This window comes from Asterias amurensis, chromosome 11 (assembly GCF_032118995.1).
Source record: "Asterias amurensis chromosome 11, ASM3211899v1".
In the NCBI taxonomy this organism is placed as follows: domain Eukaryota; kingdom Metazoa; phylum Echinodermata; class Asteroidea; order Forcipulatida; family Asteriidae; genus Asterias; species Asterias amurensis.
The window spans coordinates 14,260,669-14,287,798 of NC_092658.1; the positions used below are offsets into that span (position 1 = coordinate 14,260,669).

At 37.0% G+C, this 27,130-nt stretch overlaps 1 protein-coding gene and 1 long non-coding RNA gene across 3 annotated transcripts in view; one reads left to right on the plus strand and one right to left on the minus strand.

The window, feature by feature from the left end:
* Nucleotides 1-8,564: 8,564 nt before the first annotated feature.
* Nucleotides 8,565-27,130, minus strand: part of LOC139943688 (uncharacterized) — a 46,773-nt gene continuing 28,207 nt past the window's right edge. For both annotated transcript variants that reach the window (XR_011786879.1, XR_011786880.1), the window contains 4 exons: nucleotides 23,313-23,359; nucleotides 21,766-21,914; nucleotides 14,518-14,590; nucleotides 8,565-11,060 (listed from right to left, as the gene is read on the minus strand). This is a non-coding gene — a long non-coding RNA (uncharacterized lncRNA). The remainder of the gene's footprint in view (nucleotides 11,061-14,517; nucleotides 14,591-21,765; nucleotides 21,915-23,312; nucleotides 23,360-27,130) is intronic.
* On the plus strand, nucleotides 16,800-26,229 carry LOC139943674 (xaa-Arg dipeptidase-like). The gene is made up of 8 exons (XM_071940413.1): nucleotides 16,800-17,037; nucleotides 18,828-19,067; nucleotides 19,622-19,847; nucleotides 20,838-20,986; nucleotides 22,025-22,167; nucleotides 22,825-22,979; nucleotides 23,432-23,660; nucleotides 24,448-26,229. Exons 1-8 carry the CDS (start codon nucleotides 17,000-17,002, stop codon nucleotides 24,624-24,626), a joined length of 1,359 nt encoding a protein of 452 aa, XP_071796514.1. The 5' UTR covers nucleotides 16,800-16,999; the 3' UTR covers nucleotides 24,627-26,229.

The following is a 27,130-nucleotide window of genomic DNA, read 5'->3' on the forward strand; positions in this document are numbered from 1 at the left end:
ATGTTAGATGCATGGAGGGAAGCGATTTAGACATATAGAGAGAAGTGGTTGTTAGACATAAATTTAAAGGGAAGTTGAAGATTACCATGAGGAGGGAAGTTGTAGTTTGACGTTAAGAATTTGTCCACGATAAAGTGAAAGCAGTCTTTTCATTACAAGAATCTGTACAAGATGACTCCATTAATCCGAATTAGCGAATTAGACAAATGGAGAGAAGTTGTCAGAAGTATGAAGAGAAGCGAATTAGATGTTTTTAGATTAAGTTGTTAGACGCATGAAGAGAAGTTGTTGAGGCATGAAGATAAGTTGCTAGCATATGGAAAGAAGTTGTTAGAAGCATGGAGAATGTTGGTAGAAGATGGAGAGAAGTTGTTAGACATATGAGGAGAAGTTGACAGACATATGGAAAGCAGTTGTTCGGGCATGAAGAATGTTACACGTATGGAGAGGAGTTGTTAGACTCATTGAGAGAAGTTGTTAGACGTATGGGGAGAAGTGGTTGTTAAAATGAATAGAGAGAAGTTGTTAGATGTATGGAGGGAAGTGGTTTGGAGGGAAGTGATTTAGACATATAGAGAAAAATGGTAGTGAGACGCATGGAGAGCAGTTGTTAGACGTAAGGAGAGAAGTGGTTGTGTCACTTTATAGAGAGAAAGGAATTAGAAGGATGGAGAGAAGTATTCAGACAGATGAAGAGAAGAGAATTAGGCGTAAGGAGAGTAATTTTTAGGGTTAGGAATGTAAGGAGAGAAGTGATTATAGATGTACAGAGAGAAGCAAATTAGACTAATGACGAGAAGTTGTCAGACAGATGGAGAGTTGTTAGACGTAGAGAGAGAATTTGTTAGACGTGTGGAGGGAAGTGAAATAGGCGTATGGAGAAGTGGAAGTTAGATGTATGGAGAGAAGTGATTTAGATGTACAGAGAAAAATGGTTGTTTGACTTTTGGAGAAAAGTTGTCAGACAGAAGAGAGGTCAATGAGATGTAAGGAGAGAAGTTTTCAGACGTATGGAGAGAACTGTTAGATGTAAAGAGAGAAGTGGTTTAGACGTATGGAGGAAAGTGAAATAGACGTATGGAGAAGCGTAAGTTAGATGTAAGGAGAGAAATGATTTAGATGTACAAAGAAAAGTGGTTGTTTGACTTTTGGAGAAAAGTTGTCAGACAGATGAGAGGTGAATGAGATGTAAGGAGAGAAGTTTTCAGATGTATGGAGAAATCTGTTAGACGTAAAGAGAGAAGTGGCTTAGACGTATGGAGGGACGTGAAATAGACGTATGGAGAGAAGATTTAAGGCGTAAGGAAAGAAGTGGTAGGTTAGACGTATGAGGGCAGTGGTTGTTAGACATATAGAGAGAAGTTGTTAGACATAGAGAAGTGAATGTTAGACTGATGGAAGGAAGTGGTATTTAGATTAAAGAGAGAAGTGATTTAGACATGGAGTGAAGTGGTTGTCAGACATAAATTTAAAGGCAAGTTGGAGATTACCATGAGGAGGGAAGTGGTAGTTTGACTGTTGAATTTTACCACAATAAAGTGAAAGCAGTCTTTTCAGAAGAATCTGTACAAGATGACTCTCTTGATCCTTGGTTTTCTCATGGTCCTGTAAAAACAAAAGGTAAAGATGTATGTACGGTTGCAAAAAAGCCAACCTTGAATTCAAGATTTGATAGTATGTGAACTCGAGTGTCTTACATGAAATGTTGATGTAGAACTCAAGCTTTTTAAAAAACTTGTTTGATAAGTTCCAGTACAGTGTCTTTTGTACACTTTAGGTTTCAAAAACAACTCCAAGTTATGATAACAATTGTGTCTTCCACCTACTAGCTTTGTGAGATGACTGTCATCTTAGTGTAAAAGTGAACAAAAATTTAGTGAGCTTTTTGTTAGGCTGCTAACAAGCCCAGCCTCTGTCTGCCAACGAGCCCAGCCCCTGCCTGCCAACGAGCCCAGCCTCTGCCTGCCATGAAACTTTGACTTTTGGGAACAAAAACTGTTTTGTTGCTTTCTCCAATAGTTTGATTTAGTTATAAAACGTACCTTGCGCCAATTGTTCTTGCATAACAGTCCAACTTTGTTGCCCTTACTGCAAAGATGGCTCTTCAGGCTGAAAACCTGGCTAACATCGAACAAATAGGTAGCTATAATTGGCATCTGAGTCATCTGTGATGATGGCTCACCATCATAGTAGAGGCAGACTGATTGATGTGTAATCCTGAAACATAAACATAACTTTTCAGATTAGTTGCGTTTTTTTTGTTGATAGTTGACCATTTTCATTTGCACTTTTCTGTAGAGTTTCAAAGCTTAAATCTATTTGAACTGCTTTGGTGCTGCAAGAAAACTATTGTTAGAATCTTCTGTTCATGTCTTGCTTTGGAAGGCATGATGGAGATTCAATGAAGTCAACATTTTCTGTAAAATCACATCTCTTTTGAGTAGTGGTGGTTCTAAAAAGAAGGCGGGGTGTGTAACAACTCAAAATTTGAACAAGTTCACTCTGATCTTCTTTAGCTAACACCGACAATAATGAACCAACTGAATCAAGCTATTATCAGTAACCTTGTGGTGAAAATGTGTAGTGTGCTACACTTGACACTTTAAAGAGATGCCTGAAAATCTAAGATTCATTTCAAATTATAATTCCATTGTTCTGATAGTTTGGTCCTATGATGGTGTAAAAAGAGGTTGTCTGTTGAACCTCTCACAGCAGTTGCATTTGCAGTTTGTACTAGAAACCATTGATTGTTTTGCGTACCTCTTTCAGCAATGGCATGTCCTTCCGATAGTGTTATATAGTCAACACTCAGTGTAGAAATGACACTGGAGTCTTACATGTAGAGTAAACACTGCCTCAATCATCTAGTATTAGTTGTGTTCTCTGTAAAAAAAAACAATTAGTTTCTTGCATTAGTTTTGGTCTAATAAACAATACTGTCTGCAAATGGTTCTGAATGAACATCATTTAATCCTTAAAGGCACTGGATATGTTTGGTAATTGTCAAAGACTAGTTTTCTCACTTGGTGTACCCTAACATATGCATAAAATTAAAACAAAACTGAAAATTTGCAAGAAAATAATGAAAGAAAAACACTCTTGTGTGCTTTCAGATGCACAACAAAAGACTTCAGTTGAAGTCAGCTATTATTTGAGAAGATACATCTTTACTCAAAAACTATGTTACTGCAGAGTAATTTATTTCTCACAATGTTTTTTTACCAACAACCGCTCTCTATGCTCGGTACCAAGTAAGTTTTTACGGTAACAACTAGTTTCAGAAATTACCAATAGTGTCTTTGTGCCTTTAGAGTTGCCTTTCAGCTTGCATGCTTTCCAAACCCCCATAATCATTCCTGAGTGTTAAACGGTGCGTTCATTCACTGATTGTTAGAAATTTGTCCTTGAACAGCTGAGTAACAGATTAATTGAATTTCTTTTTGACTGAAGTCTCACATGTCTTTCCTACAAAGGCAAGCATGTCCAAAAATAGTGTAACATTTCTTAGGGTTGTAAGTTTCTATCTTTTTGAATGTAATGCTGTCTCTGCTTTATTAAACTATCACTTGGTTATCGCCCTTCAAATGATTGTGAAAAACAGCTTCAAACAGCACCAGCCAGCCTTCAGCATTTTAGAAACATTTCAATTTGAGGTCAAAGGTTTTTTTGAAAATACATCAGTTTTTATGCCCCTGCATTTAAATCTGGGCAGCGTTACTGCAGTAATGTTTCTCAGATTGTCCTAATAGGTACAATTCTTCTTACGTGAACAGATTTGGTTCGGAAGATTGACGTTTTATTATTATTAGTTTTATTTCAATGGCAGTGTGTTCTATTGATGAAGGTCACCGTGATTAAAATCTTTTTATTTCAGTAGACAGTTGTTTAAAGCTTACAGGTAGTAGAGTTGAAAATTTAAAATTGCTGCGTACTGGATACTTGTATAATAAAAAAAAGAGAACTGCTGAAAACTTACCTGGATTGATAGAATCTATTGGAGCTTGGGATCTGCCTCAGCTGGATTGGATCTAGGTTTCATGATGGCTGATGATTCTTTCCAGCAGTAGCTGTAAAGACAGGATAATGCGCAAGGAAAACATTATAAGTTGATGTATCATTAGGTTGGCAATTTTTGCAGGACTGGAGAACATTAACTTAAACGTAAACACGTTGCCTTGGATCGGACGATTGGTCAAAACAACAGCGTTTGTAACAATTTTTTACAAAATGCATATGGTTGGAAAGATGTTTTAAAAGTAGAATACAATGATCCACACATGTTTGCATCGATCATTGTATTCTACTTTTACAACATCTTTCTACCCATATGCATTTTATAAAAAACGGCTACAAACGCTTTTCAAAGACCAACTGACCGATCCAAGGCAACGTGTTCCTTTAAAGACACTGGACACTATTGGTAATTGTCAAAGACTAGTCTTTACACTTGGTGTATCTCAACATAAGGCACAAAATAACAAACCTGTGAAAATTTGAGCTCAAACGGTTGTCCAAGTTGCAAGGTATTAATAAAAGAAAAAACACCTGTGTTCTCACTAAAGGTTGTGTGGTTTCAGATGCTTGATTTCGAGACCCCAAGTTCTAAATCTGAGGTCTTGAAATCAAGTTTGTAGAAATAACTTATCTCTTGAAAACTACATCACTTCAGAGGGAGCTGTTTCCCACAATGTTTTATACTATCAACCTCTCCCCAATACTCGTAATAAAAAAAGCTTTTATGATTATAATTATTTTGAGTAATTACCAATAGTGTCCACTGCCTTAGCTTAATTTTAACTTTCAAGCTTTGAGATGGCACAGAATCAGGGTTCAGTTTGAGAGTAGAAAAAACCCACATGACTGCAAGTTTTAGTTTTAAGAGCTCCACAACATATGCTTTGAAAAACATGAAAACTTTGGCAGACATTCGTCCAACAGAGGCTCATGACTAAATTTTACGTTGGAATATTACTAGGTGACAAGTTTTGTGGGACTGGAGAAAAGATCTTTAGAAAACTTAAGCACTGCACAACATCAGCTTTCGATAGTTGGGACGGCGCAGATTCAAAACAAAGGGGGGTTTAGTATGAGAGTTTAAAAACATTAATCCTGCAAGTTTATAAGGGACTGGAAAAAAGTGTGTTTGAGAAGTTTATACATTGCTAATAGGCATTAGGTTGGCAAGTCTTGTAGGACTGGAAAACATATTTTGAGAACATTTATGCAATGCATAACATTAGATAATTGAGGATGTCGCAGAATCCACTGTTGTTAAGTTCAAATGGGACTCAACAAATTTTAAATTTCAAGTTTAAGGTACTCAAAAACTTATTCTTCGTAGATTTTAGCAGCCAACCCAATGGTGGCAAGTTTTCAAGGACTGTTACTACATGTGCTTGGGGCAACTAAGAGACATCATCATCTGGAGCAATTTAAGAAATTTAAATCATTGCCCGGGGTTTCAACACTAAGAAGAATTCACAGTTTCAAAATACCTTAGAAAAGGAATGAGTGATGCACAGCTGTCCCAAATATGACAATCCAAGTTGAGCTTGATAAAAACATCTTCTCATGAAGGAAGCTTTTGTCCATGATACTTGTTGTAGATACTGCTCTTCAACCCACGAATAACCTACAAACAAAATAGCATAGACTGTCATTAACATTTCAACTCAAAGTACCATGCTTGGGGAAAATTTAAGAAACAATACAACAGCTCATGAACAATTTGAGAGCTCAACTATCATTTGGGCCCAAAACATTTAGCGACTAGACAACATGAGGAAAGCCAAAAAGTCCACACCATTTAAGGGACTGGACAACAACAGCTTTTGAGAGTTGAGACGGCACAAAATTCACTGGGTTTCAGTTCGAGAGAAGAAAAAACATCTGACCTGCAAGTTTTTAAAGGAACTCAGAAACACATGCTCTGTGAAACAATTGCAAAATTGGCGCAGGACTATGTTATGTACATTGAATTAGCGTGAAGTTTGAAAAAAAATTCGGGACTGAAGACATGTTTGTGAAAAAATTTAAGCATTGCAAAGCAACGCTTTCAAGCGTTGAGACGGTGCAGAATCCTCTTGGGTTTAGTTTTAGAGTTCAAATAACATTGGACCAGCAGGTTTTTAAAGGGCTCAAGTCAAATATCGTAGGAGGTCCTGTTTTCGAGGTGTCCCTAATATCGTGGCAAATCTTTTACCTCTCTGTGCGCGATGTAAACAGTCCCTAGATAAAAATTGTGTGGGTTTATTTGCCAAGCAAAGAGTCTCCTCTTCTTTGACCAAAACTTAGAAACACGTAAGGCTCCACTGGTCATTTGCACTTGTAAATGCAAAAAAAGTTGGTATTTTAGGCATTTCTACAAGGTACAAAAAGATGTCATAATGTTGAGGCCATAAAAAAATATTTGCCCACCGAAAAAGTTTCATCAAACGCTATTTCAATTCACAATTCATGATGATCAAAATCATGTGACTGAATGTTTTGCTGAGCATTCTTAAAGAAAAATACCGAGGCTTAAAGAAGCCATGTGCCTTATATCATTTTCTAATATTGTTTGAGATTTTTATTTTGTAACCCTCGTATCAATACTATTATTTATATTAAAATTTAAACATCAGCTTGTTGATTCAATTATCACTGTTTTTTAATACGCTTTATTATAAATATTAAGAAAAATAGTAGAAAAAAAATAAATAGAAATCAGATTTTGAAGCCAGTAATTGTTCACACTTTTTATTTTTGTTTTATTTTTTTAAAATTTTTTGCAAGTTACCATGGTAATTTTAAAAATTTAATAAAAAAATATTTTGAATAAAATGAAGGCAACTGCTGGCTATACAGTCATACACAGAGTCTCAAAGAACACTTGTCACTGCAGATGTTTCTTCCATGTATGGCTTCACCGGGAAACCATACTTTCTTGTTTGCCGTGAAAATAGGAAAAACTCAAAACAAATGGGGCCAGTTGAAGTCATCGAAGATCGGTGTGTGGTGTGAACATTTCAATGTCCATCAAGTTTTAATATATGTTTGCATACTTCGTATTAACAAATGAAGATAATTAGGGCATCGGTTGATATATTGCATCATTATTTTTTTCCCAATTCAAAGAAAAAGGCATAATAGCGTGATAACTGGTAAGCAGAGGATACATGTTCTTTGGAAAACTTAAGCAGACATTACAACATTGGCTCAGGAATAAAATGTATATACGAAATAGGTTGTTTAGTTTTTGAAGGGCTAGAAGGCATGCTCTGGGAAGTTTATTCACCGCACAACATCAGCTGCAAAAATGACATTTTAGGTTGTAAAATGGTTCATCTGGACTCCGTCGCGTTGCATGCAAGGAGGATCGAGTCAAACCAGGCTAGGCTACATTAGCAGAGTGTCGAATACGGCCCCACATTCAACTCAAAATAATCATGACAAAATCCTACAAATCTAAGCCACCATTATCAAAATCAAATCTATAACTCACCATCACGCTTTTGTGGTAGTTTTGCGTCTTTGGCAATACGTAAAAGCTTCATTTTGTTGAGAAATAAATCACAGATCAGGTCGAGTTGACGCCGTCCATTTTGACTTTAAAACTCATGTTTACGCGTGAGTCGCCGTGGATTAAATCCAAAGGCTTCCGAAACAGTCGTTTTCATTGGTCAATCTTCATCAATAGGTCATAAACAGTTTCGTTTTTTTTTTTTGTTTTTTTTTTTAAAGTTACATTAGGCCTACCCTAATCAAAATTGCTAAAGTAAAAATTGATGGATTTTGTTTACAATATGCCACAATAATAATTTTTAGAAAATTGTTCATGAAGGTGTTAATGTGCGTGTGATGCAACTCCAGTTCAAACTAATTTGCATAAAACTTTCTTGGACGTCCAACCTCAGCAGAAGGTACAGCAGCACACTATGATCAAATAGTAAAAACTAGATATTGATCATTTGTAAATGCCTCTGAATAGGGCCTACAGGTTTTTCTAAGAAGTAACAGCTATCGCAGTGATTAATCAAATTCTTTTGGTCAAAATTTTTAACATGTATGACCCGATTTTTGCCGAAAGGGATTTTTTTTTTACTCACAACAAACATGAACAGGTCAACTTTTAGTTACCTGCTCATGTTTGTTTTGTTGTAATTAGACCTTGAAGAAAGACTCTGCTAGGGTCGAAACGTCAGGGCCCAATTTAAAAAAGCCTCTACGCACAAATAATGTTTGCCTGTCCTGAAAATCACGCGGAAATGTCGTTGCTAATCCTGATTTTATTAAGGAAGAAATTTCATGCTAAGCAAACTTGTGTGCTTATATGCATAATGAAATCTGGCCCAGTCCATACAATTTTTTTTTTTTGGTCCTTTTTGTTGGTAAGCATGGTTGACAAAAGCTTATTTTATTTCTCATCTGATCATTGGGAATGCCTTCTATACCTTTCCGAAGTAAACAAAGTATAGTTTTACAGAAAGAAAGGTCAGTTAAAATACCCTGGTCAATAAAGTTTTTAGCTAGTCACTGGTCGGTGACTAATGCCTGAAGTAGACTCATGTTTTCACACACAATAGTTTTTCATTCTCATTCATTCATTTTTTATTAAAACAACTGGCATCACAAAGCTGAATTCTGTGGCAAATACACAGATAAAATACAAAGTTAGTACACACTGCAGTACCGGGGTAGGGCCAACATTTTAACAAAAATGACAATATATTTAAATACAAAAATTATAAAACTTTGGAACGGCATTATAAAAATGCACAGGGTGTTGAAGGAACCCATCAGGGAAGCCATATGTCTCCAGATCTTTAGAGCAAGGAGTGCTCTTCAAACTATGCTTGGTGTTAGAAGTAATTAAGAAACTACTTTTGAAAAGACAACAAGGTAATTCTCAAATAGATGTCTTATTTGCATTGAGATGAGATTAATCAGTTTGGCTTTTACCCATAGACGCGCCAATGTTGGTATGACACTGCAATAGAATTGCAAAGGTCTCAGGTTCGATTCCAACCCGAGTAATATGTACGTGATTTTTGTTCACAACTTGGATGAGTATACAGTACAACACACAAGGTACTCTAGGTACCGGGCAATCTCAGTGGTCTATTGGTATGACACTCCTCTAGAACTGCAAAGGTTGTGGGTTCAAATCCCATCCCAGTAATATGCCTGTGATTTTTAGACAGAACTATGTGCTAAAAAAACATCAGGGTATATTGGTAAAAAAAGGTAGTTCTCAGTTCTTGAAAGAAGTGATGGTTCTCAGAAGAACCCGAGACGTCTTGACATTTCAAACACAGTTCTTTTGGTCTTCAGCTCTGGTTCTCGTTATTGCCACCAGGTCTTTCCTGTTACAATTAACACAATTTAAATAAACAACTACAAAGTAAGTTTATATTTTGCATCAACTTAATTGTTGATGAAAGATCTCAACAATACTTCTAAGTGATCTTTTTATTGATTACCGGACATTATTCTTTATGATCTCAATCTGAATTACTTCAAGTAAACAGATATACAACAATGCTTCGTATCTAAGATAAATTTTACTGTAAAATATGTACTGCATAATGCATATCATTCACTAAAATAGAACATTGCATGGTAAAAATATATAACAAAAAAAAACAGTTTTGGGTTGATAATAAACATAATCAATTTTTATAACTGATCAGCGAAATGTTAAATTCTTTAGGTGATCTGCATTTCTTGTTCTATATCAAATTAAGATAAATTATATATAAACTCATCTTAAAGGCACTGGAAACGCCTTGTCAAAGACCAGTATATCACTTGATGTATCCCAAGATATGCATAAAATAACAAACCTGTAAACATGTTGCCTCAATTGGTCATCAAAGTGAATAATGAAAGAAAGATACCCTAAGCTTGTTCTATTACTTTGTTTGCTTTCAGGTTCATAATAAAAGGCTTCAGCTAAAGTCTATAAATATTTGAGTGGGAAACTACCTCTTTCTCAAAACCTAAGTTACTTCAGAGGGAGCTGTTTCTTACAGTGTTTTATCCTATCAACAGCTCTCCATTGCTCTTTACCAAGTAGTTTATAATGTAACAATTATTTTTAGTAATTGCTAACAGTGTCCAGTGCTTTTAATACTGAACTTCGTCTGTTTTTTTAAAAGAGGAATTTGTTTAGTGTCTTGCTAAAGACACAAGTGCCAGAGGGCACAAGTGCCAGAGGGCCATCTTTTCAACAGTGCCACATTTTCCTGATCCCATCATCAAAATCGAGGGAACTATGTGTTTGTTAATGTCCGTTCGCTTTTACTCCCTGACAACATGATACAAGACAATCCCATTAAAAGCATGATGTTAAAGGCACTGGACACAATCAGTCATTGTCAAAGACCAGTATTTTCATTTGATGTACCCAAACTAACATTTTTGCATCAAATAACAATTCTGTGAAATATTTACTCAATTGGTCCCTGACCCTGTGTGCTCTCAGAAGCACAATAAATGGCTTCAGCTGAAGTCTTTTATTGTTTGAATGAGACATTACCTCGTTTTCACAAACTTTGTTACTTCAGAAGAAGCTGTTTCTCACAAGGTTTTGTACTATCAACAGCTCTCCATTGCTCATTACCAAGTAAGTTTTTATGTAACACATAATAAGATTACTATAAATAATTAAGAGGGTTTTGCTCCCAGCCCTGTCTGTGAAGTTTCATACCTGCTACCAAGCAGTCTGATTTATTGGAGTTTGACAATTCCCATGTATGTCTATTCCAACAGAAAGGCATACATGTCTTTATCAATAGTTTTTGTCCCACAGAAATTTGTATGTAATAATCCAACAGTAGATTTTGGACATTCCTTCATGTTCCATTTGTCTAGAATGTAAAAAACCTGAGCCCATTGGTCATACTTGTGTTCCTCTTTCAGTTTGTTAATATCTCCTTGAGACATACCCAGTCTTATAGCCAGCTCATTCCATTGTCCAAGTTTGTGAGCAAGTGTGAAAAGTTGCTCTGTTGTCACAAAAGCTGTTTTATGTCTTGGTGTTTGTTGCACATTCTCAGCTTTAATGGCTGAACAGGCGTCTGAAGAAAAACAAATATGAAAGATTAAGAACTCTTAAGATTTTTTTTTCCTTTTTGACTTGTGTCACAGCTAGAGTACATTTGTATATGTCTTTGTTTAATTATCACATAACTCAATTTATGTAAAATAGGCAAACCACCTGAAAAATTCCTGCAAAAGTCTACAGCCAGGAAAATCAAACCCTCCTGCTGTCCTACCATTCAATAATAAATCATACCAGCTTGCAGTAAGATATCATGTGCTGAATGCATACTCAGTAAACAGACAACCCTCCTAGTGTCCTACCATTCAACATTAAACCATAATCACCTTGTTGTATGATGCCTTGTGCTGAATGCATACTCAGTATACAGTCAACCCTCCTACTGTCCTACCATTTAATATTAAACCATATCAGCTTGCAGTATGATAGTGTGCTGAATGCATACTCAGTAAACAGCCAACCCTCATACTGTCCTACCATTCAACATTAAACCATAATCACCTTGTTGTATGTTCCCTTGTGCTGAATGCATACTCAGTATACAGTCAACCCTCCTACTGTCCCACCATTTAATATTAAACCATATCAGCTTGCAGTATGATATCGAGTGCTGAATGCATACTCAGTAAACAGTCAACCCTCCTAGTGTCCTACCATTCAACATTAAACCATAATCACCTTGTTGTATGATGCCTTGTGCTGAATGCATACTCAGTATACAGTCAACCCTCCTACTGTCCTACCATTTAATATTAAACCATATCAGCTTGCAGTATGATATCGTGTGCTGAATGCATACTCAGTAAACAGCCAACCCTCATACTGTCCTACCATTCAACATTAAACCATAATCACCTTGTTGTATGATGCCTTGTGCTGAATGCATACTCAGTATACAGTCAACCCTCCTACTGTCCTACCATTTAATATTAAACCATATCAGCTTGCAGTATGATATCGTGTGCTGAATGCATACTCAGTAAACAGTCAACCCTGCTACTGTCCTACCATTCAACATTAAACCATAATCACCTTGTTGTATGATCCGTTGTGCTGAATGCATACTCAGTATACAGTCAACCCTCCTACTGTCCTACCATTTAATATTAAACCATATCAGCTTGCAGTATGATATCGTGTGCTGAATGCATACTCAGTAAACAGTCAACCCTGCTACTGTGCTACCATTCAATACTAAACCATACCAGCTTGCAGTATGATATCGTGTGCTGAATGCATACTCAGTAAACAGTCAACCCTCCTACTGTCCTTCCATTCAATATTGAACCGTATCAGCCTGCAGTATGATACCATGTGCTGAATGTGTACTCAGTAAACAGTCAACCCTCCTACTGTCCTACCATTTAATATTAAACCATATCAGCTTGCAGTATGATATCGTGTGCTGAATGCATACTCAGTAAACAGTCAACCCTGCTACTGTGCTACCATTCAATATTAAACCATACCAGCTTGCAGTATGATATCGTGTGCTGAATGCATACTCAGTAAACAGTCAACCCTCCTACTGTCCTTCCATTCAATATTGAACCGTATCAGCCTGCAGTATGATACCATTTGCTGAATGTGTACTCAGTAAACAGTCAACCCTCCTACTGTCCTACCATTTAATATTAAACCATATCAGCTTGCAGTATGATATCGTGTGCTGAATGCATACTCAGTAAACAGCCAACCCTCATACTGTCCTACCATTCAACATTAAACCATAATCACCTTGTTGTATGATGCCTTGTGCTGAATGCATACTCAGTATACAGTCAACCCTCCTACTGTCCTACCATTTAATATTAAACCATATCAGCTTGCAGTATGATATCGTGTGCTGAATGCATACTCAGTAAACAGTCAACCCTGCTACTGTCCTACCATTCAACATTAAACCATAATCACCTTGTTGTATGATCCGTTGTGCTGAATGCATACTCAGTATACAGTCAACCCTCCTACTGTCCTACCATTTAATATTAAACCATATCAGCTTGCAGTATGATATCGTGTGCTGAATGCATACTCAGTAAACAGTCAACCCTGCTACTGTGCTACCATTCAATATTAAACCATACCAGCTTGCAGTATGATATCGTGTGCTGAATGCATACTCAGTAAACAGTCAACCCTCCTACTGTCCTTCCATTCAATATTGAACCGTATCAGCCTGCAGTATGATACCATGTGCTGAATGTGTACTCAGTAAACAGTCAACCCTCCTACTGTCCTACCATTCAATATTAAACCATACCAACTTGCAGTATGATATCATGTGCTGAATGCATACTCAGTAAACAGTCAACCCTCCTACTGTCCTACCATTCAATATTAAACCGTATCAGCCTGCAGTATGATATCATGTGCTGAATGAATACTCAGTAAACAGTCAACCCTCCTACTGTCCTACCATTCAATATTAAACCATACCAGCTTGCAGTATGATATTATGTGCTGAAAGCATGAACAGTAAACAGTCAACCCTCCTACTGTCCTACCATTCAATATTAAACCTTACAAATATGATATCATATGCTGAAAGCATGAAAAGTATACAGTTAACCCTCCTACTTTCCTACCATTCAATATTTAACTGTACTAGCTTGCAGTATGGTTATATCTGTGCTGAAAGCATGAAATGTATACAGTCAACCCTCCTACTGTCGTACCATTTAATATTAAACCATACCAGCTTGCAGTATGATATCATGTGCTGAATGCATACTCAGTAAACAGTCAACCCTCCTACTGTCCTACCATTCAATATTAAACCATATCAGCCTGCAGTATGATATCATGTGCTGAATGAATACTCAGTAAACAGTCAACCCTCCTACTGTCCTACCATTCAATATTAAACCATACCAGCTTGCAGTATGATATTATGTGCTGAAAGCATGAAAGTATACAGTTAACCCTCCTACTTTCCTACCATTCAATATTTAACTATACTAGCTTGCAGTATTATTATAACTGTGCTGGAAGCATGAAATGTAAACAGTCAACCCTCCTACTGTCCTACCATTCAATATTAAACCATACCGGCTTGCAGTATGATATAATGTGCTGAAAGCATACTCAGTAAACAGTCAACCCTCCTACTGTCCTACCATTCAATGATATCGGGAAACAACCAGAGCTGATAGATTCGTTTACAAGAACAGTAGGGTACGGTTCAAATATGCATTAATGTTTGCTTCATGATGGCTGTCAAAACTGGATCCCACACACAGGATTTTGATGAAGACTTCATAATAATTCTTTGAATTTCAACAACAGTGGCAGGCTCAAACATTCTTCCCTCTGGGTGATGATGCGGCATTGTCTGCGGCACGTTGTAAGGGGCGGATGTCCGCAATCTTTGTGACAAAGAATTTCTGGAATTCATTTGCCAAGTACTGATCATTATATAAAGTGGGTGGAAGGACACTGACAGGGGTTTTAGGTTCGAGTCAACAACTTACCAATTATCTTGAAGAGCTTCTTTTGATCTCCTGATGATTCTTGCACTTGAGATGAGTAATAGGTGATCTTTGCCTGGTTGATCAGAAACAAAAAAACAGAAACAATCCAAATGTTGTTTTGAAGAAAATTATGAAAATTATGTGATTTTTAATAAGAAAAAGTTGATGCAGGTTTTCTGTTGACTGCATAGTGTGAAGAATAAGAAGTAACTATAAAATAAATACTAAAAAGTAGACTTGCAGATACAACAATGAATGATATCCCATTTGAGGGACTGTTTGCTCTGAAAAGAGCTGGCGTGGTCTCAACGCTTCAAACAGTATAGACTAATATTACCTGATTTTGATTGATCACAAATTACCAGGCATACTTAACAAAATATTCACTGGTGGATTTTGATGTACACATAACTAATTCTATCTAACAACCCTACCCTGTCATTATTCCATTACTCCATTACCCAAGCATGATATTGTGTCCAAAACAAAACACAAGATGCAAATTTTATTTAAAGCAATTTATCATACCCAAAATCTTAAATAATATTTTTTTACCCAACAAAAAGAAAACACGAAACCCCCACATCAGCTTGGGTATGGATGTTAAACTACATGTGTCTTGTATTTCAATACATCTTCATAATGTGATTTTTTATTTTGGAGTTCACCCCACCGGATTTCGATTGCAACATCTGCAAATACAGTACCAGCATAATTGTGACAGACTTTGTCTTTGTCTATATATGGAAAACTGTGCGTTAAATTTTCGGGTAGTGGATTGCGCTGGCAGCCAATTTCTGTCTGCAGTTCAGTTTGTATAATAATATCATTAACAATACTAATAGTTGCTTGTTATATATTGGACACAAAACTGTATATCACGTTTTTAGGTACAGGTAAATTTGTCTGTAAACACCCAACTACAGTATCTCCAAAATGGTTTGTTGTTACAGTTCAATTCAATTCAATTCAATTCAATAATACAGTCCTCTATGCTTCGTTTTTTGAAAGGGCAAGTGCACCTTTGTAAAGAGCACCTATAATGAGGATATGTTATTTTCTTCTGGAGCATTTCAAGGGCCCCAAGACAATGACCAGGGGGCATGGAGGCAATCACATGTGTTGCCTCCGTGAAGTATCAGGTCTGTTGTTAGGTGTTTCTTGCTCTATGGTTTAACGAATCCTCAACGAGACGATTTGGACATACAAAGTTGACAACTAAATTCACAGAATATTTATTGTGAAAAATACTAAAAGACAGAAACTGAACATGAACATGTATCACTGTGTCTATGTACAAACAAAAATAAATTAAATCAATTAAATTAATCTAAAATCACACAGCCATGCAGTAATGGGTACCACCATCTTTGACTCCGTCTTACAAGGTCCGGCGCTATCAAATAAAATGAAATAAAAACTAATATTACAGACCATAATGATATATCTAGGTACAGTACATTTGTAGCTCATAGGAGCAATTATTTGTTCAATAAACTGGCAACTTTACAAAAAGAGTCAAAAACAGCAACAAGGACAGTTTCTGTAACGCAGGAAACTCCAGAACTGTAAAACTTATTTAATAGATGTTAATGTTGTTTTGAGGATAAAGAGTGTTCATTTTAGTTTTACCCATATACACCAATATGTAAAATTATTGATATTTCGCTTCTAAAACTTAAGAAAACGTGTTTTTTTTTGCACTGTTACATTGAGACCTGGGCCCAATTTCATAGAGCTGCTTAAGCACAAAATTTTGCTTAAGCAAAAAAATCCTTGCTACGTAAAATCAGATTACCAGCTAAGACTCCACTCAATTGTTATGCTAAGTAAACAATAGCTAAATACCAGTCACAAGCAATGTACATGTATGTGGCATGAAATTTTTGCCAGTAACATGTGTAAAATAAGCAAGCTATTTTTTGCTTAAGCAGCTCTATGAAATTGGCCCCTGCATGAAAGCAGTGCAATTATGTAATGGAAATATTTGATGCAGGTGTCTTTATGGGGCTGGCAAAAACTTCAAAAACCTCTGTCACTGAGCACTCTATGAAATTCAAGAGCATTCTGCCTTTTTCATTTGAAAGTTGTCTTTTGAAAGTTTGATACATTTAAAGGTTTTTATACCTGATTCAGCACTAAAGTCTAGCACTTCTGAAGTAATTTTACAACTGTTTTTAAGCGTTGTATTTACTTGTTAAAAAGTAAATGTTCATGCATAGAAAAAGGTCAGGTGCATTACCAGCATGTCCACGAATTCAACATTTATCCAGGGTCTATTTATAATTTTATCTGCATCATAAACTTTAATGATCGCTGTAACACTACCCTCAAATACTAGAAACCAATGCTTGTGAATTGTTCATATGTAAGTATATGTTTTAACTGAAATGAGGTGGATGTAAATGTATGGCCGTGAGATCTTCATTACTTGGATTTTAAGAAGGAGTGTTTAAGTTGTAAAGATCTGAAGAGTGACAAGATGGGACAAGCTGGAGCTCCTACACCAAGCCGCTGGAGGTAAGAATAAAGATAAGAAATAGTGGCCTCTTATAGAGCATGATCAGGTCCGTCAGGTATGATGCTCATGACGCTGTACAAGCAAAATTTATACAAACACAATCTATATTGACAAATAATGACTAACTTAGGCAGACATGCAGGGTAATCAGTTCAACGAAACAGAATTTTGAAGTGAACAGATGAGAATGACAGTCACTGGCCAGTATTTCATCCTCATTACTTTAATTTCAATTCAATGTTAAAGACACTTATTCAACACTTTTGATAATTGTCAAAGATCAGTCTTCTAACTTGGTGTATATGCTATAAAATAAAAACCTGTCATTGGTCATTGAAGTTGCGAGAGAATAATAGGGGAAAAAACACCATTGTCATACGAAGTTGTGTGCTTTCAGATGCTTGATTTCGGGACCTCAAATTCTAACTCTGAGGTCTCGAAATCAAATTCAAATATTTTAATGGAAAGTTACTTCTTTCTCAAAAACTACGCTTATCACAATGCTTTATACTATCAACGGCTCTTCATTGCTTGTTATCTAGCAAGTTGTCATGCTTACAATAATTTTAAGTAATTACCAATACTGTCCACTGCCTCTAAGAACGTTGCTGCTTAATGGGTCTATATGCTTTGTTTTTGAAAGGGCTAGGGCACCAAGGCATTTTCCCCTTGGTAAAGGGCACCCTATGAGGAAGTTGTACATTTCTACTGGAGCATTTCAAGGGCATAGAGGCAATGGCTAGGGGCATGGGGGCACTCGCCTTTGTTGCCTCCATGAAGCAAGCCTGTCTTTATGGTCAAAGGGGAAACTAATAATTTATTTAAATATCTTTCCATAGGCGATAAAGAATAACATTGGTGCTTTAAATAATCCATGAATCCATGAAGTGACTGCCTTTAGCAACTGGACTAGTAAATTCTACAAGGACGGACACCTAGTTTGATACTGTACTTAAATGTAAAAATACACAACTTGTATATATTTCTCTGAAAATGCAGTGTTCTGAAAAAGCACAGTAGAGATAATCAGATCCATTGACTTGGCAACAGCAATTTGACTCCCACATAATATCGGCTATGCCATAACGGCACAAACAGCTAGGAATTCAACATAGCGCCAAATATGCGATGCTCAAATGGCAGAAAAAGAATTCCTCTTCAAAAGGAGCCAGATACCAAACACACAAAAAACATACAAGCCGTGATAAAGTAGCAAACTTGGATCCAGTCAAGCAATCCACCACTTCAGACATCATATCCCATTGGTTGAAAGTTTGTTTAAACAAATCCTTATTGGTCAACCTGTTTATAACCAATCATGTACTACAGTGTATTGTATTAAAAATGCTTAGAACCATGCAATTAAGCTGTGACCACTTTTTATAAAATGCAATAAAAGTTATACAAACTGCACCTTCAATCAAGGCATAGACAAGTTTAAAGTTGACTTCTCGATTTGTTTTTTGGTCATGTCACAACTTGAACTTTCACAAAGAACATTTGTGTTGTAACTATAATACAAATATAGGATTTGAGGCACGACAGTTCTTTTCAGTACTGAGAAGTCTCCCGAGCACCCGAACAATCTACTCCGCGGTAGTAGAATTAAGCAAGACAGTTCTCTAAGAACAAACTCTACCTGGCAAGTAGATACACACATGGTGTTACCGCAAACCAAATATATAATACAAATGCTGTACAACACAATTCAATCAACGTTACTTTATCCATTGTTTTCCACAACATGACATACACGTCTATGGAACTTGTGAATATTCTTTGTTTGCAGGCAGCTCCTTAAGAGGTCCTCAGCGGAAAACCCACCCCAAGAATCAATTAGTATGACAGAAGCAGCCAAGGCTAAGGTTGATGCATCAGCCGAAGACTTATACAGTCTTAGTCAGAACATCTCCCCACAGCCGTCTAAGGTAACCTTCGCTGAGCACCACCCTTATGACATCATCACAGACTTCTTGGAGGAAGAAGAGTTCAACATCGAGCATAGCTTTGTTCTTGACAAGGCCTTCAGGTGAAATTCCACATGACATTTACTTCATTCATAACCTAGCGGTTAAGAGCACTTGACTCAAGCTCTGGTGTTTCTGCAAACTGTGGGTTCGAGTCCAAGTCATGACACATGGGTCCTTAAGCAAGACGCTTACCATAATGCTTCCACCTTTGAATGGGACGTAAAGCTCTTGGTCCTGTGTGTTGTGTATAACACACTTAAAAGAACCCATTGCACTTATCACAAAAAGATGGGGTGTGCCCCGGTGTTCCTGGTTTGATTGGCAGCATATTGCGCCACATCACCTTGTAAGCTATGCAAGAGGTCTCATATTTCAAATGTAGTCCCGGACTAAGTCCCCAGACCTTGCAGAAAAATACATGTTAAAGCGCCTTGAGCATCACTGAGTGTCGGATATGCATGCTAAAAGGCCACAATAATTATTCAAAGATGATTCAGCGCCTTAAATGTATAACAAAACTTTTGATTTTGGCACTTTACAAATGACCTTGGATTGATTGATTGATTGATTCATAAAAATGAAGAGAAAAGTTTTTCCACACTTTAATTGCCAGGGCGACATTTGGATGCGACGACGCAGGTCCTAATGTGTGTGTGATCTGTGAGTTTGATCCCCAGCGTGGGATTGACATGATTGACCGTGCTTGTGGTAATTACTGTGATGATGTACTGCCCGGGTTTGGCCATGCTTGTGGTCAAAACCTTGTTGCAGAGTGTGGAGTCGCTGCTGGGTTGGCCATCAAAGCAGCATTGGAGGCAAATGGAAATAAGTATGGAAAGGTAAGTGGAAAGGTTTATCCTGCATTTTAATGTCTTTTTTTTTTAAAGTATTTTTTTAATGACAGCGCTTTGAAATAGTGTTTAAAGCGCTTTATAAATCCAATTAGTTAAGTTAAGTTAAGTAGAAACACTGGCCAAACAAACAATGCGAAATATATGTAACTTTATGTCTGCATAATCCCCCTTAACAGTAAACAACTGACCAGCACAAATTCTCAAAACAGGAAAGTGCTAATTATATAATTAATTTATTCTGGTCATAAAAATTAAAGCGACCTCAAAAGCAACTTAATCACTGTGACACTGGGAAATCTGTTGATAAGGGTGATGATGCTAACTAATCAGAAACACCGAGGTAAACTCCTTATCTTCCATGTTAAGTTTAATAAGAACTGCGAAATAACAATAACTAAGGTTTTACATCCCATGGTCACTGTGTACTAGACCACTCAGCCATAAAGCTCCAAAGTCACTTGTAAGCCACAGCCCATTCAGATCTTTTATGAAATCAAACGTCATGCCAATATAAATTATAATTAATTAAAAGAATTAAGCCTTCAGATCTACTTAGATGCTGTAGTCAAATGGCAAGCAGAATGGTCCCAGTGGCCAGTATGGTGTCAAAGAGCATCAAATTCAAGTTCTGATGGTTATGTCATCAGAGTGTGGGTTCGAATCTCGGTCATGACACTTGTGTCCTTGAGCAAGAAACTTTACTTTAATTGCTTCTCTTTACCCAGGGTTTTAAATAAGTACCTGCGAGTGTAGAAGTTGATATTGTGTATGAAAAAGCCTATGCAGCACTACAGTTGCCCCTACTCCCCAGGGAGCTGAGAAAGATTAAAGGAATGTTATTGGCCCAATGGCCAGGGCACAATGTTAAGTGTATAGAGGTGGTGATTGTTTGAGTGCTAAATAAGAACTTGTTTTTATTATTAAGTGAATGAAACAAATGAGAAACTGTTTTTGAATCCCTTTTTGCCTCTACAGGTGACTGTGTTGGGAACACCAGCCCAGGATGGGGGTGGCGTTGAAACACTCTTTATGCAGCCTAATGCATTCGATGACATCACTGTTGTTATGATGGCGCATCCTTCCAGATACAATATTTCACGCAAGACTTTTCTGGCAAAAACAGAGTAAGGATGAACATATACTTCACCTTTGAGCAGTTCTATGCCATGTGAATTACATGGTTATAAAATGGAACGTTTCTCTTTATAAAACATAGCTGGTAACGAAGAATGCCTCAGAAGTGAACTTAGTCACAGTAACTCACAAAAATGCCTGCTGTGTAAACCAGAAACAACTTGGTTAATCCTTACACTTCCACATTACATGTTCTTTTTAAAGTTCATTACCAATCATGCAATCCTACTACACAGGACCTACAGTATGGCTTTTAATGTTTCACATGAAATACCAAGCAGTTATGGTAAAGTATCTTGCTTTTTAAGGATACAAGTGCCACAGCCTTGACTCAAACCCACACTCTTCTGATCAGAAACACCTGGGCCCAGTTTCATAAAGCTGCTTTTAAAGCACAAAAAAGCAGCTAAGCACAAAAAAGTTATGCTAAACCAGAATAAAGTTACCAGCAAAACAACTTTGTCATATGTGACTGTAATCTGCTTAGCAGAAATGTGTTTTTCAGCAATATTTGCTGCTTTTAAAAGCTTCCCTATGAAACAGGGCACAGATCTATAGACAGTTATCACGCTGTTACCATCTTGGTCATGCTCCCTGTTTCCATAACACTAATGAATGCTAACATTCATTGCGCAAATATGGCACCAGATTATTGTCTCGTCCAGCCTCAGTTTGGTTACAATGAGTTGGAATGGAGTAAAATCAAGATGGCCATCACCATGATAAAGGTCTATAGGCGGTGTTCTGAGCCAACTTTGCCACATCCTACCTTTTAAAACCTTTAGTGCGAGGGATCGTTGGTTTCATTAACTTAGCACTCGGTACTTGGTTGGTTTCCTTCTCAAAACATCTTCTTGGGATCTTGGCTAGTAGGTCACAGGGAGTCGAGGACATCTATCTTTTGGTCTGGTACTTGATCTGTCGAAAGATATGACCAGAATTTATAAATTTAATATTTTATTTGCTGATTCGAACACGGTCTTACTTTGTTATCAATGAGAGTAAACTTTTTGTTTTGTTTTATTTAGACTGAAAATCAAGTTTCATGGCAAAGCATCTCATGCTGCGGCTTCCCCCTGGGATGGTAACAATGCTTTGGACGCAGCCGTTATGTGCTATCAGGCAATCTCTAATATGAGGCAACAGATAAAACCAGACTGCAGAATCCACGGTAATTATAAAGCATTGCAAACATTTATTTTACAAGTTCAAATGTTCACAACCAGTGATGTAGCCACGGTGGGCGGTGCTGGGCAGGCCTGCTCAGGACACAGATTTCAAAATATTGTATGGAGTATCAAATGTCACAGAGAAAGAACACAGTCAAAAGGCCATTCAACTTATTGCATGCCCCATATCATGAACAGTTTTGAAACCTGGCATCAAGCCTGAAGCTTGCACTTTAGCAATATTGGTCTCATAGTACAACAAGGGTTATTGTTGATCCACTTAGGATCTTAGAATTTAAAAGTAAGTTGGTCCAGCTACAACCCGGTCGAGCTCTTGATACAAAGAGGTCCAGAAAAATGCTCACAAATAACCGAGAAATTGACTCTTTTTGATTAAAATATTTCCTAAAATGACAAATCTTCACAGAGAGGTAGTTATGTTGGCTAAAAATAAGTGAGGCGGTTTGAAAGTAAGAAGGTTGACAGAGGAACAAGTGCTTCAGGACAATGTACTGTAACTTCAAACAAATGCAAGCTTTGATGCGTCAGTAACAAATAGACTTTGTTTAGCAAGAGTTGCCATAGAATTAACCCCCCAAAAGTAACTTTTGTTCAACAAACTAAAAAACTTATTTCTACAAATGTTCTTGTTTGTAAAGGTATTTTTACAAACGGTGGAGCTGCCCCTAACATTCTGCCAGAGGAGTCTGAACTGATGTACTACTTGCAGGCTCCTGATGAAGACAAACTCTCCGTAGTCAAGCGGAAAGTATTAGCCTGTGCGGAAGGAGCTGCTCAAGCAGCAGAGTGCAAGGTTTGTTCCCGATACAACGAGAATTAACAAGTCTTTCTGCAACCCCCTCCCCCCCCCAAAAAAACATCAACAATAACAAAAACCCTAAAAAAACACAATCAACAATAACAAAAACCCTAAATATAAAAAAAACATCCGAACAAATAAACACGCAAACATCCCCTAACAATAATTAATAAATAAATAAGTAAATAAATAAAACATAACACAAATTTTTTGTAAGAATTTGAAAAGAAAAAAAACAACAAAAGAGACTTTGTTTACAGTCTTTGACATTGTTTACTTCAGAGCCAATTAATTGTTTATTTGCTGGTTAGGTTTTGTTTGACTTACTGTTTCTGTGTCCGTTTCCATCACTTGAATATGCAGCATTAATTTAACTAAAAAGAAACAGGAAAGAAAAACAATCTTAGAATTTTCCTCCATACATAATTTTTGTTGTTTTGTTAAAGGTGGAAACTAAGTTTGGTGTGTCGTACGCCAATGTTGTAACCAACGACAACCTTGTCTCCATATATGAGAAACACATCCAAGAAAGCGGTATCGAGTTAACAAAGGATAATACCAGCATTGGCTCATCGCATTTTGGAAACGTGTCTCATATTGTTCCTTGCATCCTCCCGATGTTCTCAGTGACTGAGAGCACTGACGCCTACACACCAGAGTTCGCTGTGGCTGCAGGTAATTGTTTGATATTAAACTAAGGCCTAAAGGTTTCAGACTAGGATCCCATTTCCTTCTAGAAATTATTCTCCTTTGGGCATCATGTCACAATGGTTCATTAAGATTGAACATCAAGAACTTATTATGTTTTTCTACTACCCAAATCCTCCAAAATCAACCAACCTAGTGTGTATGTAGGATCCCTACTGCCTAGGCATGGGCGAGTAGTGCAACTTGTGTAGTTGTTGCAACTTTTGATTGATAAGTTGAGTCGCCATTACCATTTTCAACTACTCAATTAATCTTGCTGCCACAACTACTACAAAAATAGTTGTGTTTACTTGTTTGGTGAACATTTGCATTGCTCAATGCTCACAACTATTCACACCAACATGTTACTTACAAAACACAATCATACATCAGTGACACAATCCTTCAATCCTTTAGCTGGAATTTTACTACATTTCGCCAGCGACAAACATTGCCATAACGCATCTTGAGAATTAAAAATTAGTTGTGACTAGTGTTGAAGTCGCAACTTTGTGGTGCGACTAGTCAAATAGTAAATTTCACTAGTCACCCAGGCCTACTACCCGAATCCTCCAAAATCAATCAACTGTGCATTTGTACTACCTAAATCCTCCAAAGTCAACTGTGTAAGTGTTGGATTCCTAACTGCCTCGATCATCCAAAATTAACTACATCTTCCAGTTGATGTTGGAGGACGTGAGATATCGTTTATAATGAGTCATCAGTGTAATTTCAAATTGCTAAATATTTACTGTGTTCATTTTTCCTGATAAAGGTGGCCCTGAAGCTCAGGCCCCGACGTTGATTCAAGCCAAGGCTCTAGCACTGACTGCTATCGAGCTTCTCCAACCGGATGGACAAGACAAACTCATGAAAATCCAGCAGGAATTCAAAGAGTCTACATGTATCAGCAAGCCGACTGTTCCGGAAGTTATTTGTAATGATGTAGAGTAAACTGATAGAAAAAGTATGGTTTGTTGTATTTTAGATCTTATAGTAAAACAAAGTACCCCTTAATAAAAGCTATGAAGGTACACGTATGAAGATGTCTACAGAAAGGGTTTAAGTGACATCTCAGTTCTAGATGTGGCAGGAAAACCAAACTGGTGGGGAAAACACAAGTAGTGGGACTGAAAATCCAATTACCATGCAAGGTTAAGGTCTAGAGTAGGATTTGAACCAGGACCCACCAAGATGAAAGACGGGGTAGTAATCTGGTTTCCTTGGCATTAAACGACTGAGAATTTCCTCTTCCCCTGGGCAGGATGCCAGTCCATCTCCCAGTGCCCATTTGTACTCCAGGGTGGAGAGAAGCCATTAATAAAGTGCCTTGTTCAAGAAAACAAGTGTCATGACTGACCAGGCCAGGATTTGAACCCACATTCTGTGAATTATAGATTTTCGACCCCTAGACCGCTCGGCCAAGACAGCAGATAGCCCATTAAAATAGAAAGAAAAAACTAAAAAGACATCAAAATTTACTGAAGACAAGAGTGTGATTGTAACAAAATAAAAAGTCCTGAAAATAATTGGTGACCTCTTCTTGGTTCAGAATGAAACTTCCTGAACCTCAAGTTGTAACACCAACGAGGGTTTACAGGCAACTCTCATCATAATAAATGTAAACCTAGGATAGCTTTTATTTAAATAGTCCTTTTATAGTCTTATCTTTTTGCTTTGGTGAGAACTTTTAAGAATTTTGTTGGCAATAGTAAGTTTAGTGTAAATAGTTGGTAGCTAGAAGGAGTCACTTTATATTCTAACTTGCATGGTTTAGGAAAGCATGAAGTAACATTCTATCTCCACATATCCAGTTCCAAGAAACAAAATGTTTTGCGCAGTTTCTTACAAGATGCAAGCAATGCACTGTTTATGTTCCAATTGTAACTTTAAAGTTCTAGGTATCATACACAATTCACCATTCATGTAACATCTGTTAAGTTAAAACAAAGTTCCATTATGTCTACAAGTTTCAGTTAACGAACATGCATACTGTAGTCAAAGTTTCATTATACAAGTACAAGTACCAAGTAATATAATTTTGAATATTTGTTTAATTTTTAGTTTCTCAGTCTCAGCTTCATGTATAGGACTGTATGTTTTTTATTTCCTGCCAGTGTTTTGCCAGTGTGAAAAGTAATAAAATGGGTTTGATGTACTGAGGTATGTGATAGGCCTTCAAGATCTAAGTTAGTATATCGTTCCATTCAATGGAACTTGCAGTAGTACAATGGACCGATCCGGCCTGTCAATCAAACTGTGCGCGCTCACCCATTTGACCAATCACAGCAATGATTGTGGTCGGACAAACTCGGTCATGCGTGCGCATATATTTGGCACGCGCGGTAGAATCGTGCAGAATGTCATTGGGAGTGCTTGTACACGTGTCTTGCTCACATGCGGGGTGGGCGGAGCTAAGTGGAAAGCCAGAACGGTCCATACAAGTTCAATTCCCAAGTTCCATGCAACGAGTCAGTGTCATGTATTGTTTAATTTCCAGTAAATTGTGACACCTTTCCCCAAATCCTGGCTAAAACTAATTGGTACTAAGAACGTTTCTCGGTCAGAATAAAAATTGTTCATCAATCTATGCATTGTGTCCTGTTTTATTTATGCTGGTTTTGTGCCAATATTGTCGTTGTAACTTTGAGATCAGGCCATTTATATTTTCACACTCTATTTCCCTTTCAACGTGTTTTTCTTGTTTGCGCTGGGGGTGATAAAAACATGAGCGTCACCGAGTGACGAAGGATATGGGCAATTCAATGGTCAGTCGCATTACACTTTTCTGTGACATTTCTTGATCTTGGTGCTAGTAGTTCTATGTGAGATATTATTTCCACTAAGTTTATAGACTGATTTGTACTTGACACCCAAGGCTTTGAAGTGATGATATTAGAAATGGTGTGGGATTTCTACTCTGGATGTTATAGCTTTGTAAAAAGCGGTCAGTCGCATTACTAAAAAAAAAAGACATGGTAAAAATACACTTGTAACCATTCAAAAGTTTCCTCAAACTAAAAAACTTGCAAAAGTTTTAGTACATTTAACACACAACTCTTATACATGAGTATCCAACAGGATACTTATAAATAGTCAGCAACTTGAACTTTTTAGGTTTACATGGCAAAACCATGGTCAGTCGCATTACTGTCAGTCACATTAAGTTTGTCTGATCACTTTAGCCAAGCCCAATGGAGCCCAAACTGAGTTCTGTTTTTGCAAAATTGAGTTCATTCCTCATCAACAAATTAAATAAATTAATTTCACTCGTTGTTACTAATATAATCAAGCATTTTCTCTTAAAAATCATAGAAACAAGGCTGAATGTGTATTTTTAGAGTAAAGCAAGTTACAACTTTTTTTCATAGTTTTGCATATAATTTAAGTTTAAAGGAACATTACAGAATTGTTTTATGCTATTTGCTGGCAGTGTTAGTACTTTATGTAATCCACCA